This window comes from Rhinolophus ferrumequinum, chromosome 22 (assembly GCF_004115265.2).
Source record: "Rhinolophus ferrumequinum isolate MPI-CBG mRhiFer1 chromosome 22, mRhiFer1_v1.p, whole genome shotgun sequence".
Taxonomy (NCBI): domain Eukaryota; kingdom Metazoa; phylum Chordata; class Mammalia; order Chiroptera; family Rhinolophidae; genus Rhinolophus; species Rhinolophus ferrumequinum.
In genome coordinates this window covers 20,262,473-20,276,942 of record NC_046305.1, presented here as the reverse complement: position 1 = coordinate 20,276,942, position 14,470 = coordinate 20,262,473, and the positions used below count along the sequence as shown (strand labels likewise).

The 14,470-nt window shown below is 42.5% G+C and overlaps 1 protein-coding gene across 2 annotated transcripts in view; it reads right to left on the bottom strand.

Annotated features, from left to right (window-relative positions):
• LPGAT1 (lysophosphatidylglycerol acyltransferase 1) overlaps positions 1-13,689 on the bottom strand; it is a 115,890-nt gene extending 102,201 nt beyond the window's left edge. Inside the window, exon 1 of one of the 2 annotated variants that reach the window (XM_033091955.1) lies at positions 13,288-13,689. In XM_033091955.1, the coding sequence (XP_032947846.1) occupies positions 13,288-13,314 (27 nt within the window). In that variant the 5' untranslated portion in view covers positions 13,315-13,689. The remainder of the gene's footprint in view (positions 1-13,287) is intronic. The other variant, XM_033091956.1, reaches the window with a different exon arrangement.
• Between the last annotated feature and the right edge of the window lie 781 nt (positions 13,690-14,470).

Below are 14,470 nucleotides of genomic sequence, written 5' to 3'. Positions count from 1 at the left end.
GTAATATTTACTATTTAATAACTATCACTGACGTGTCAGGCACTTTATATACTCTCTTCATTTCTCTCTACAATCCTGTGAGGTAGATTTAAATAATACAATACCTAGGTATGAATAAGGTAACATTATCTTATTAAATATTAATAGTAGCCTTACACAAGCCTATGAGGTAGCTATTGCAGATATTTATAGGATATTACCTTATTAATTATTAACAATACCTTGATGGAGAGTTATATTCAAAAGCATAAAAAGCTAATACTGAATTCCCTCAAAAGCAAACCACATTTAGCATCTCTGTTCTTCCTCCTCCTCCTTCTCCTGTGAGAATGGGCACCGGGGAGAGTGGATAGAGTATGGATATTGAAGCCAGACAGGCCTGGCTCTCACAGACTTGGAATCAGATCCCAACACAGTAGGGAAAATAACAACTAACAAGACCTTATGAGAGACACAGCTGATGCTCTAACTCCTTTGTAACCTGCCTTTTAGTGTGCTATGGATGTGGTAGCTTGTTTTGTGGGGAGTGGGGTGAAATCTCAGACCTCTAATAAGTATTAGAAGAGTTAAAAGAGAAAGCATAGAAAGAAGTAGTGTTAGAGAATTAATGTAACTCTGAGAAAGATCTGAACTTTCTTTTTTGTAAATAACAAACCTGAAAACCTGGAAGAATAAGATGGTAACTTCCCATAGGAAATATGAGTTCCCAGAATTATGGAATATGGCATGGAAGACTGGTTATTTTGAGGGAAAAAAGATATACGTCTAATATTACACACTTGTCCTCATTGCTTAATGGATTATTTGAAGCTCTAATTTGAAAAATATCCAAACTTGTTGCTTTTTCTCTTACCATTGCCTCTTTTGGATTACTTTATTATCCATTTGCAGGATTCCCAATAAGTGGGCAAGGAAAGGGAGAGGAAGATGGACTTGTGTCCCAATAGAAATTTTGATCAACTATTTGATTGAAAAATGGGGAATACGATGAAATCACTGGTTAAAATTAGTTTTCTAGGTTAATTGATTGATTCAAACATCCATGGTTAGAAGAACACTTGGAACCAGGATGGGGAAGCCATTGGTTCATTATGAGACTCGTTTGACTAGAGCATCAGATAAACACATGTTACTTTATAAACAGCCTCTTCCCTGATGGTTTATAATATGAAGATTAGAGCACATGCCGTCACACTCATGGGTACCTGGAACCACAGGTAGGATAAGATGAATACAGTTGTCCAGGGGAGTCAGACTGAAAAACTCCCACTTCCACCTCATCCTTTATGCCATCATACACATTATAATCAATCTTCCCCGAAACGTCACCCAAACTCGACAGCAGGGGAATTCTGAATGAAAAGGAATCTGTTCTTAGAACGAAGGCACAGTACACGTATGTCAGGAATCTTGGTTACTGAAATGACAGCAGTGATAGTGACAATATAGACACTCTCTATTAAATGTGCCAAGGGTGGCAATTCATGGAAAGAGTCTACGTGATCCTTGGTAAATGCATGTCACCTTTAGGAGCATAGCCTCATAGTCAAATAGTCCTCATCCCCAGTTCTGAGAAAATGAGTATCTGGCCAACCCAAATTGTAGGGGTGACTTTAGAGGTTAATTCTTTTAATTTTGTGGGTCTAGAAAACCTCGAATTTCATCATTTTATCTTAGCAGCTTCCATGATGGGCAGGTTCCATGGGCAACCTTGATGATGTCACAAAGAGCTGGAAGGTCTACCTCGTCCCATTTTCCATCCACAGGACCAAGAGAGCTGTTCAGCAGGCTACCCTGTGTCAGTCCTGGCCTCATTCCTTCTTCCTCTGTGGTCCCCAGTGCATCACAGCTGAGTTTACAGTCTATACCTATACCCAGTACTAGCTGCTCTTCCTCACATCCAATTCTGGAGCCTATCCAAATGGAGGCAGGGAGTTTGTCTTAGTTTATTCCAGCTGTTAGCACAGATAACATAGAGCGGGTGGCTTATAAACAGCAGAAATTTATTTCTCACAGTCCTGGAAGCTAGAAAGTCCGAGGTCAAGTTGTTGGCAGAGTTAGTGTCTGCTGAGAGCCCAATTCCTGGTTCACAGATGGCCATCTTCTCATTGTGTCCTCACATGACAGAAGGGACAAGGGAGCTCTCTGGGCACTAATCCCATTCATGAGGGCTCCATTCTTGTAGACTAATCACTTCCCAAAGGTCTCACCTCCTAATACTATCACATTCAGGGTTAGCATTTCAACATGTGAATTTGGGGAGGACACAAATATTCAGTCTTTTGCAGAGTTTAGTATGTATAGGCTTAGTCTCTTCTTACAACATCATCTCAGGGACTGAGAAGAAAGTCTACTCTCTAAGGCCTGAAGTCTAGCTCCCTAGTTATGGCTGCTGGGTACCGGTGTGACCTGCCCATTGCCCAGTTTCTTAGGTTTAAGGGCAGACCTGAAGAAGTCACGGAAGGTGATTATACTGACCTGTGAGGACACTTCTTCTCTGCCTAGCCCCACAACCCCTGGTCCTGAATTTTGACCAGTTATTCTGCCCAGGATCTCAGTGCTGAGGCTGAAAAACAAAGCACAGCAAGTTGTTGGAACTACTTGTTTCATGACCAGAGTCATGGTTCTCCAGACTTTTGGGTTCTGGGTACAATCTGAATTTCTTCTTGCTGTGCTCCCTGCCCGCCTCCAAACTACCTCCCACTGCCAAGTTTTCTGAAATCTTGATTAAGGTAACTGGGCCTTGCGGATTTTGTGCTGCTCTGCCCACCTGAGCCTCTGTCCAAAGCACTGCACTGCAGCAAGGAAAGACCCAGAGGCAGATTTGCCATGAAGCTTCCTCAGGATGCTTAAACTTCAGGGACCCTGTGAATGCTGGGAGGTGCTGAGTATTCTAGACAGGGAGAGAAAGCAAGGTTGTTATCAAGAATAATTTTTGCTGCTAAATTGTCTGCAGTGATCTCAAAAGAAAGGGATATGAATCTCCAAGTCACTTTTTTTTCAAGTATTTTGCTGTGATATCTTCACTCATTCTAAATATTCACTTCCATACCTAATTTTGTATTTTGTATTATTTTTTTTAAAAGAGTGACCCCCAAATTTTATAAGCTTCATACCCCACAGAATCTGGATCTGCCCTGGGGAAGACCCATGCCCAAGCTCCATCTCCGGAAACTATGATTTCATTGATCCAGGGCAGTAAATCTCCGCTGAGGTCAATTACCCCCCACCCCCTCATGGATGTTTAGCAATGTCTGGAGACAGTTTTGGTTATCACAGCTGAGAGTGGGCGGAGATTTGCTATTGACGTCTAATGAGTAAAGGCACAGGATGATGCTAAACATCTTACAATGCATAGGACAGCTTTCAACAACAAAGAATTAGTGTCACAGATGAGAAGCCCTGATCTCGGAGGGGGCTCTGAGCCTCAGCACTTTTCAGAATCTTGCCAATTAGTTTGAATATATAGACAGGATTGAGAATCACGGTTCTACAGATAATGACAATAGCTAACCTTTATGATTGAGTACTTACTACGTGCCAGTCACTATTCTAAATGAATCAGCTCATTTATTCTTTGGAAAAAGCTTATGAGATAAGTGCTCTAATTGTTCTCATTTTACAGGTGAGGAAACTGAGGTACAAAATATTAAGAAATGTGTCCTGGGATTCTACCCCAGACTATTGGGTTTCAAAGCCCAAGCTGTTAACTCAGTGTATGGCATAACCGAACCTCTTTGACTCACTGACTTCATCCAGATAGAGAGCTCTGTGAGAGAAGGGAGGGAAAGTCCCTGGCGGTTCCCATGGCCACCGTCCTCTGTCTGCCTCCACCATTTGGAAACGAAAGTGAGAAAAGGACTCCAAGTAGGTACAGCTAAAATGGGGGAGAGGTATAAAGCCACTCTGAACGGTGTGCCCAAGGACAGCCCCCCTAGTTGGAGGTCTGGGTCTTTGTTCCAGTTTCTCAGATATGTCTATATCTAGTTCAATTTGCTGAATGCAATTTCTTAAAATGAAAGTTTTATCCAGAAATGGTAGACTCATATTTGGGGAAGAGTTCTGAAAAAAGAAAGGTGCCTCGGCCCATTAGACTGTAAATAAGTAATGGTAATTATTGCTACCATCACCACCTCCAGAGCAGTAATGGGCTGTGCGGCAGTGCACCTTTTACAGACGGCTGTCTTTAATTGAAAGCCATGCCAAGCAGCTGTCTGAAATGCTGACTACCAGACTGGGAAAAGTACTGCCAAAAGGGAGGAATGCAGACAAGTTCTGTGGCAAAATGGCAGAAATATATAACCTGACTTGACTCTCTATTTAGTCACTGTTACAAAATGCTCAAGCAGAAAGCACCGGCATATTTGAATTTATTGGCTCAATTTCACAAAACTGAGATGAAGAGGGCAATTTCTGCCTTCAGGGCAGGAGATGTGGTGGAGATAAGACAAAGATGCAAATATTTCCACAATAAAATAGGTCATAGAAAGCAGTACAATAAAGGGTTATTGCAGGCTTGGAAGAGAACCCCAAGCCCCACATGAGAAGCACAGTTGTGAAACCAAATCCTTGGTTTCAGCCCGGTAAGATCCCGAGCAGAGAATCTAGTTGTGCCATACCTGGACTTCTGATTACAGAAACTGTGAGATAACAAATGTGTGTTGTTTTGAACTGCTAAGTTTGTGATAACTTTTTTACACAACAATAGAAAATGAATACAATGAATTACATGGGTTGATTTTCAAATGCTGAGCCAATCTTACATTCCTGAGATGAACCTTGTTTGGTCATGTTGTATTATATCCTTTTATATATTGCTAGATTTGGTTTGCTAGAAGCAGAAGCTGATAGGAAGAACTTCCCTGGAGGGAGCCATCACCAGGCCTGGAGCTTATGCTACCTCAGAGGTAGAAGGGAAGGGAACAGGCTTGGGAGAATGTGGCATGTTGGACGTTACTCTTGATCCTTTGCTGCATGCAAGCTCCCGAGGAGAGATCCCATTATTTGTGAGTTCATTGGGCAATCACCCTACAATGTCCTCTAAAATGCATTCTTTCTCCAAGAGGATAGCTTTTGCTTTCACCGCAGAGGCAGTTTCCAATAACGAAATGCCAGCATTAGCCAGGAGGGGATAAGTAGGTTAACTTATCTTACCGTCTCCTCAGGGGCACAGATATCCTTAGGAAAGGATAAAATAATGGGCTGGGATGGACCGATGAGGAGAGCTGAGAACACATCTGAGACGCTGAGACCAAGAAGTGGTGATGGGGGCTGAGGGTGTAGGGGCACTGGGGTGACACTGGCAACAAGATGAGACTCCAATTCACACTTCGGCTCAGGCTCGCTCTGTAGTTCAATGGAACATTCCGTCACATTCCCTTCTAAGGGAGTTTTGAATGATGTCCGCTAATTCTATGACCTGCTCCCCTTCAGTTGGTAAAGGGAGCTTGAGTCTCCTCCCGTTCATTATGGGCTGGACTTAGTGACTGTTTCTAATGGACAGAATATGGCAGAAGAAACTGTGTATCACTTCTGAAACTAAGTCATTAAAGACACTGTGCCTTCCATCGTGGTCGTTCTTGGATCACCTGTTCCGGGGAAAGCCAGGTATCATGTCCTGAGGAGAGATCCATGTGGCATGGAAATGAGACTGGCTCACAGCTGCGTGAGTTCAGCCGTCTTAGAAATGGATCTTTCAAGCCCCGTCAAGCCTTAAAAATGACTGCAGCCTTGTCAACTTCCTGACGGAAACCTCATGAAACCCTGAGCAGAACCATCCTGCTAAGCTGCTCTGGCATTCCTGACCTAAAGAAACAGAGATAATACATGTTTGTTGTTTTAAATCACTAAATTTTGTGGTAATTTGTTAAGCAGCAATAGATAACTATTATACTTTAAATGGGTCTCAATCAGCTGTTTCTGATCTGTATAATTCAGTGACCTTTGGCATGGAAGGGCCTAGCAAATAAAGATTGTTAAGTAAGACCAATCTCTGTATTTTACGGGCAGGAAAATGAGGCTTTATCTGGACTAGCACTAATGTGCTTTGCTTTATTTGTTTAATTTTGCCTGCTTGAAGTAATGCTTTTGAACCACAGCAGAGGAGGTTGTGTGTTAGAGTATGCAAATGTATGAAAACACCGGGAAGGAAACCATTATTCAGCTTCTGAACAGCAGCTTTTTGCATTGCCTAAAGATGAAGAATCTCAAGGGGCATAACTGAGCAGAAAGAATTATAAAGTGGGAAAGGGGACATGTTGCTATTTGAGGGGTAAATCCATGGAAAAACTGTTTCCCCTAGCCTGGAGACATCTCAACTAGAAAGATAAATCACAAAACTGATAAAAATATCCTCTGCCTTGCCCAAGAGGGGAACACTATACACTTTCTCCATTCACTCTGAACCCACAAAAGTGACTCTAGGTTCACCAGTCTTGACATTCACTCTTGGAAAAGAAGTGAACAACCGTTTTGATAGAAACAAAAATTTTGAAAACAAGAGGTCCTATCTTAGCCAAGTGCCATCTAGATTCAGAATTCTGGGGTGACCTTGGGTCAGTTTGTTCCCGGACTGAACAGGGATTGCTCAGTCAGGTGAGCCAGTCTGTCAGCAGGGCAGTCAGCACATCTGAAGGGTCCCCGTAAGCAACCCTCTACCAGTGCTCTCAGGGGTTCCTGAGCCTGAGGAGAGATGGGTAATGGGGACTGCGACACTGGAAGTGCTGGGGAAGGAGATGATTGCACATGTCTCCTCTCATGGCTCCGTTGCATGAGCTGGGAATGTGGGATTCTATCAGTCTAGGTCTTCTCCTGAGGCAGGGCGTGGGGCCTTGCTCAGACCCAAGGACTCCAACTCCCTGAAGTTTTCCTTTTCCCTGTCAGATATCCTCTTCCACCTTCTGAATGCTTCTTCTACGACATCTGTACCTTCCTTTGAGCACCGTGATGTCATATCCCGTTTTGTACTGTCGTGTTACATACACCTCCTTATGGTGGACGCTGTGGTCGGCCACCCAGATCTCCACCTGTGGGGACAAGACAGGAATTCCCCCAAGTTCTGGGGATGGTATCTGTTGAAAGCTCATAGCTGAGTCCCTCCCATGTATTTCTCTCCACAGAAGGTAGCTTTTTGTCCAAGTTTACTTTCCTTGGAGCAGGGGAGCCTGCACCCAATGGCACTGAATACAAAGGCACATCTCCCTTGCCTCAGTTTGGGATATCTCTCAGCTTCAGAGCTCCCTATGGGACCAGCTGAGGTGTTTGTTGCATCACAGTTCAATTCCTCCTTCTGTCCAGTCCTGGTTTTCTCAGTCCCACACAGGTGTGTTCTTAAGAACACTCCCCATTTAACTTCGTGCTCCAAATCTCCATCTCAGACCCAGGGAACCTGCCCTACAACACTCCCATGAGACCGGAAGCTTACTGAGAACTAGCTGTCCCATTCTTTGTATCTATCTCCCCCTCCTGCCCTGCTCCATCGCCCTGGTACTCAGCACAGTGCTGAACAGAGTAAACCAACCGATTTCTGATGGATGGGAAACAGACGACCCCTTGGACAAAGACTAGACAACGGCCATCTATTCTCCTTTTCCCTTTATGTCCAAAGGAAACGCTGAATAGCTTCGTCGCTAGTATGCAAAATATGTGCAGAATTTACAGAGATTATAAAATATATCCAGTATAGGGAAGTACTTGTGTAAAGTGTTGCCTGCGGAAACTCACTTTTTAAAACCTGGAGAATGTTTATTTTTAAAATCAGGGAGTGTAGCCCCGACTCACTTTAATCTTTCTGTTTCAGGTGAGCAGGTCTCACTGAAGTCAAGAGAGGCGTCGTATAAATGTGCTCTGTGTCAGGCACCCTGGTAAAATTTTGATGAAGAAAGCCAGATCTGCTTAACTATGATCATCCCTTGTTTAGCTCAATGGTAATTTTGGCTATGTGATTATCAGAGGCAGTGCCTGTAGCCTAATTGGGACTCTATTTCTGCTCTAATGGGTCCCAGTCAACATTGCCAGCGAAAGGCTGTGAGGGTTTGGTCCTGGGTCCCCAGGGGGGTTGGCATTTTTCTCTTCCAATGGCTTTCTGCTCTGCTTGATTAGCCTGTGTCATCGCTACCCTTCCTTAGGGGGACGCCGGAGGACACTTGCTTGAATTAGATGGTAGAGTATAGGCAGACCTCAGAGCTGTTGTGGGTTTGGTTCCAGACCTCCACGATAAAGTGAGTCACATGACTGTTTCGGCTTCCCAGTGCCTGTACACACTGGTACCGTATCTATTACGTGTGCAGTGTCACTGTGTCTAAAAAAAAAGTACATACCTTAATTAAAAAATACTTTATTGCTAAAAATGCTAACAATAATCTGAGGCTTCAGTAAGTCTTAATCTTTTTTCTGGTGGAGGGTCTTACCTTCAATTTGTCAAAAATGCAATGTCTGTGAAGTGCAATAAAGCAAAGCACAGTACAATGAGGTAGGCCTGTAAAGGATCGAGGAGGTTAAGGGTCTTAGTTGGACTGGTTGTTAATAGTTATTTTTGTATCCCCAGGATTTAGCACAGGGTCTAGTTCAAAAATGTGTGAATGAATGAATGAATGAATGAATGAATGAATATCAACAAAAGGATGACTATTGCTCCCTGGGATAGTGAAATCCCGTCTTTCCTTATCATTCTTTGCAGACAAGAAGCACCAATCAGCCTGAGATCCTTAATTCCTCACTCGGAAAATAATGACATTTATAGATATTCTTTATTGTACTTTTTCCCTCTTTGCTAACAGCAACACCATGCTTCACCAGGACAAAGAATTCTTACCCTGAATCACTGTTATGTTCAAGCCCCACTTTGGCACTACTTCTGGTCACACAGGGCTCTCCCATTCTCAAGTGGACCCTGCCCCCACTTCTGCGGTTTAATTCCCATCAAAGACCTTCCAGGACAGTCTGATATTTTCATCCCCAGTCCAGGCAGCCTTAGCCAGGCTCAGCTGACAAAGGCCCCTCACTTCTCCCTTTTCTAACCAAAGTTTCTTGGTTGACAACCCCCACTCCCCACCCCAGCCTCAGGGGAACTCATTCTGTACTCAGTTATGTTAATATATTAATCAGATAAGACTTCAGTTTTGTGTACCCAGGAGCCTTTGTCTTTTGATCTTTGAAACAGCTTTGCATATCTCTGCTCTGATGTGTTGATTTTCATTTTCTTTCTTTTATTTCAAATGCCTGAGAGCCTCCTGAGGTTGTCTTCACTGTCAACTTGTTGTTTCCTCTGGGTTCCCCAAAATAGCATGTGAGAGTGGCCTTCCTTTTGTGTGCGCAATACTGTTGACTATTTCTGGGCACTGACCAAGCGAAAAGGCCAGCACCCCTCATGAGCCACTTCTTCTTCTTCTTCTTCTTTTTTTTTTTAATTTTATTATTTTTGCCAGGTTTATTGAGATATAATTGACATTTAACATTCTGTAAGTAAGATGGACAATGTGATAATTTGATACATGTAAATATTGTGAACCAATTACCACAAAAATATCAGTTAGTGCATCCATCACCTCACATAATTGTCTTTTTGTTGTTGTGATGGTAAGAACACTTAAGATTTACTCTCTTAGCAACTTTCAAGTATATAATACAATATTGTTAACGATAGCCACCATGCTGTACATTAAATCCCCAGAACTTATAAATGGAAGTTTGCACCCTTTCACCACCATCTCCCCATTTCCCCCAGCCCCTGGCAACTACCATTTATTCTCATTTTCAATGAATTTGGTTTTTAAAAATTCCACATATAAGCGAGAACACACAGTATTTGTCTTTTTTCCTCTGACTTATTTCACTTAGCATAATGCCCTCTAGGTTCATCCATAATGTTGCAAATTGCCAGATTTCCTTTTTTTTTTTAATGGCTGAATAATATTCATTTTATATATATATGGCATCTTCTTTATCCATCTGCATTCATCTGTGGATGAACACTTAGACTGAGGCTGTTTCACTGTCTTGGCTATTATAAAAATGCTGCAATGAACATGAGAGTGGAAATATCTCTTTGAGATAGTGATTTCATTTCCTCCAGATATATACCCAGAAGTGAAATTGCTGGATCATATGGTAGTTCTATTTTTAATTTTCTCAAGGACTGTTTTTCGTAGTGGTTGCACAGTGACATTCCCACCAACAGTGCACACGGGTTCCCTTTTCTCCACATCCACACTAGCCTAGCACTCTTATCTTACTTAAGTGAGCCACTTCTGATCTACCTCTCCCCATGCCCTTCCCTTGCTCTGCAGTTACTGGCTCCCTCAACAATCAAGGATGGAGTGCTCACTAAGGGTCAGGTTCAGAACCACCTCCTGGGGATGCAGGATATACACATATTGGTGGTCCCCACCTTCAAGGACCCGCAGTGAGGGAGTCAGGGAAGTGTGATGTGGTCAGTGTGATGATAGAAATACCTATTTAAGAAAATGGAGGAGGAGCACCAAAGTAGAGGAGAGGAAAGTGACCCAGGGAGGTCTCCTGAGGGAGAAGATGCCTATTGGGTCTTAAAGGATTAGCAGGCAATGGCCTGATGAAGATGAGAGGGGCAAGTATGTATTTATGATTCATCCAACAAGTGTACTGAGGACTTGCCATGTACTAGGCAAAGTTTTAGGTGCTGGGGAGACAGCAGTGAACAAAACAGGAAGTTCCACCTCATGCAACTTTACTTCTAGTGGGAAGAAACAGACAATAAGCAAATAAGCAAAATAAACAAGTAAAATGTATAGTATGTTAGAAGGTGATAAGGGCTACGTAGAGGAAAATAAATCAAGGAAGGGGATTCAGTGTGTATGTGTGGAAACGGGCCTCCTAAAATATGGTAGATATAACGATTGTAGCCCGGGACTGCTGCTATATTAATCTGTTTCATCTTCATTGTCACTTTACTTACAAAGTGCTTTTACATCAGTTCATTTAATTCTTAAAACCATCTGTGAGAAGGTAGGAAAAAGCAGTCTTCTGGGCTCTGTTGCTCCCTGTATTAGTTTGCCAGTAAAAAATACCACTGAGAGGCTTAAAGAAATGTATTGCCTCATAGTTCTGGAGGCTGAAGGTACGAGATCAAGATGTTGGCAGGGTTGGTTGCTTCCTTCTGAGGGCTGTGAGGAAAGCATCTGTTCCAGATCTCTCTCCTTGGCTTGGAGATGGCCATCTTCCCCCTGGGTCTCTTTACATGTCTTCCCCCTAGTTGGGTCTGTCTCTGTGTCCAAATTTCCCCTTTATAAAATGAAACCAGCCATATTGGATGAGCGCCCACCCTACTGACCTCATTTTAACTTAATTTCCTCTTTAAAGACTCTTATCTCCAAATCAGGTCACAGTCTGAGAACTGGGGGTTAGGGCTTCGACATATGAATTGGGCCAGGTGGGGAGGTGGAGGGTCATAGTTCAACCCACAACACTTCCCAAGTCACTGAACTTTAGGTTTCACAACCAAGATACCCATAAGCTGGTGCTGGCTAACTCAGTGTCTCAGAGACACAGGACAGCCTAGTCTGTGCATGAGTCACTCACAATTCACAAACCATTTACCGGGGTAATTTATCCAGGAATGAAGGAGCTTTATATGAAGGGGTCTACCTGATTCACTGAAAAGTCAAATATTTTGATTTTTTAAAAAGGACCCAAAAAATCTAGACGGAATTAAACTTTGCTGCCAGGATCAGCCACCTCTCTGAGTAACCCTGAAAAGTCCTGTAGTTTCATTTTACGTAGTCAATGCCTGGACCAGCTACTAAAGCAATAACTGAGCAACAACAGAAAGAAAAAGAGATAGGCTAAATTAGGAGGGATGTGGACGCAAGGAAAAGGAAGGAAAATGTTGAGGAAAGAGGAGAGGAAAAGGACGTCAGGGAGCTACAAACTGCCTCCAGTCACATAAATTACACCCTCTCACTAGATTAAAGAAACATATGCAAATGTGTTTTGAAATGTTAAACGTGTTACACAATTATAAAGTGTTATTTTTTAAGGTAGAAATACCAAGGCATTGTACCCTTTGGAGACGGGCGGGTACTGCTGGGTTTTCTGACAGACTACTTCTTAGTCTTTCCTTCATTTAATTTTCTAGCCACAAATGAAATATAACTCTTCTGTGAGTCTACAACATCCATCCCCATTGCTTTAAGGTTTTTTTGTTGTTGTTGTTTAATTAGCAAGTGTGAAAAATTTCCAAGTAACATTGACCTCCCTGCTAACCTAACTGGGGGTGTCAGTTTGGAATCTTCCCCTTTCTCCCGAGGTCCTGGCAAACTCTTGTTGTAGAAGGCAAGAGAGTTGGAATAAATTGTCCCTGACTCTCAGATCTCATATTTCGCTCATGCCTTGGTCAAAGAAAGACCCCTGCAAATAACAAATTGGCTGTGTTCCAGAGCCTTCCAACCAGTGATTCTCAAAAGCTACCCAAGTCCCACCTGACAGGCCTCCAACTGACCCAAGAAAGCAAGTCTTCCCTTTTAGTCCTTTAGGACAAACTATAATATTTACAAAACCATACGCTCTTGTTTTTATGTACATCTAAGACTTATTAATAACTTGCTAAGGGAATTATCAAAAGTTAATCTAATTTGGAATTCATAAACCAAAATTAATGAGGTACCAAATTTTATTACGGACTCTAGTTTAATATTCCACCAAGAAGTCCAGCTTCCAGAGGCAGTTCTGATGGAGGCTTGCCCACACCTGACATTCTCTGGAGTAGAACTTTGACATTAGTCTACCATCAGTTTGGCCACATGCGGGTCAAGTTCTTCAATTGCTGCCATTCTTGTTTCTAATAGTAATTTGCTGTTAACTTACCTTCATCATTAATAAGCTAGTTGTGATCTGTTTGGTTACCCTTAATGTGACTAGTGTTGCATATTTGTTTCAACTGTATTTTTTGGCTTTTAATTTTCCAGTAGTTATACCTAAAGACAATTATGCATTGCAATTTGAATACGAATTTATGCCCTAATTGCTAAAGCACATGCACACTTAATCTCCCCAAGTGTACTTCACAATGGCCCCTTAATAGTATCCCTGAATGATTTTTCCATTGGTACGTGAGAAAGGATGGGATTGACTGGCTGTGGGCTATTTTGCCAAGCTCAAAGTGAGCTCAAGTAGAAAAAAGTAAAGGTTGAAAACGACTGTTTTAGACTCTAGGAATAAACAACTGAAGGTACTGCACATTTTGTAAATAGCTTATAAATGGCATGCACAAACTCATTTTGCTTGGTAGCCTGGAAAATAATTATCCACACTTACCTTTCTCCAATGCCTACTCAGCTGCATGCACTGTGGTTGTAGCAGGAAGTAATGGAGTCCAGACCCATCAGGAGGCAGAGCAGTGATCGGGAATGGGAGTGGGGCGGGGCTCTTCGGAGCAAAGGTTTCAGGGCAACTGTAAATATAACTGGCAGAATCACAAACAACGCCAAGCTCTGCAAATAGTGGCCATAGCTCCCAGCAGTCAGTTTCTGTTCAAGGTTATGATAACTGCCGATTGCACATCAGCAAATAGTCGGTGGCCAGGAAAGCCCAAAGTGACTTTGGTCACTTTGGCATTTCTTTGGGCATCCAAGTATTCAGCAGTCCCCCAAAGCTGGCTTGGGCTGACATAATTGAGGCACAATTGTGGTCTCAAATACTCCCTTCCCTGTGGATCCCACTGAATTTTATCTGTATTTCTGTGATAGCATTGTGTTCTGTCTTGCTTTATAGTAGTTGATAAAGGTCTGATTTCCTCTCAGACTTTGCTTCTTGGGGGCAGGACCAGGTTTTACCCATCATTAGGAGGCAGGTTGGCAGAGTGCCAGCAGCAGAGCTAGGGAATCAGAGAGAACTGGAGTGAACCTTGGCTCACCAATGATTGACCAAATAAATGACTTCTAGACACGTTAATTCTCTGAGCCTTGACTGCATCATATGATTGCTATGACAATGGAAGGAGCCTATTAGGTCTCTCTGCATCCTAAGTATTGAACACAGAACTCAAGTTTACACACAAAAAAATGTATTGGTACACAGAAGTGTTGTTGGTTTACATTATGACTTGATGCAGAGACTAAAACAGTTTCAGATCTCTCTCTTTTTCTCTGTCTCTCTCGCTCATAAATGGATGGATGGATGGACGGATGGATGGATAGATAGACAGATATCTATCTATCTATCTGTCTATATCTATATGTATGTCTCAATCTCTATGCGCACATGCGCACGCACGCACGCACGCACAGACACACACAATCAACTCTGCTTCTTTCTGTGATTGCCCTCATCTTCTCCTACTATAAATAAATCTTCTCTATACAAGTGGTGGCAATGTTGTAAATAGTTTGTTTTATTTAATTTTTGCTTAGTAACCCAGAAGTAAAGAGGACCCCTCTTTACCCATATCAATATATACAAGCCCAAGGAAGTCTCTGATTGGCCAGCTCTTGGGTGCACG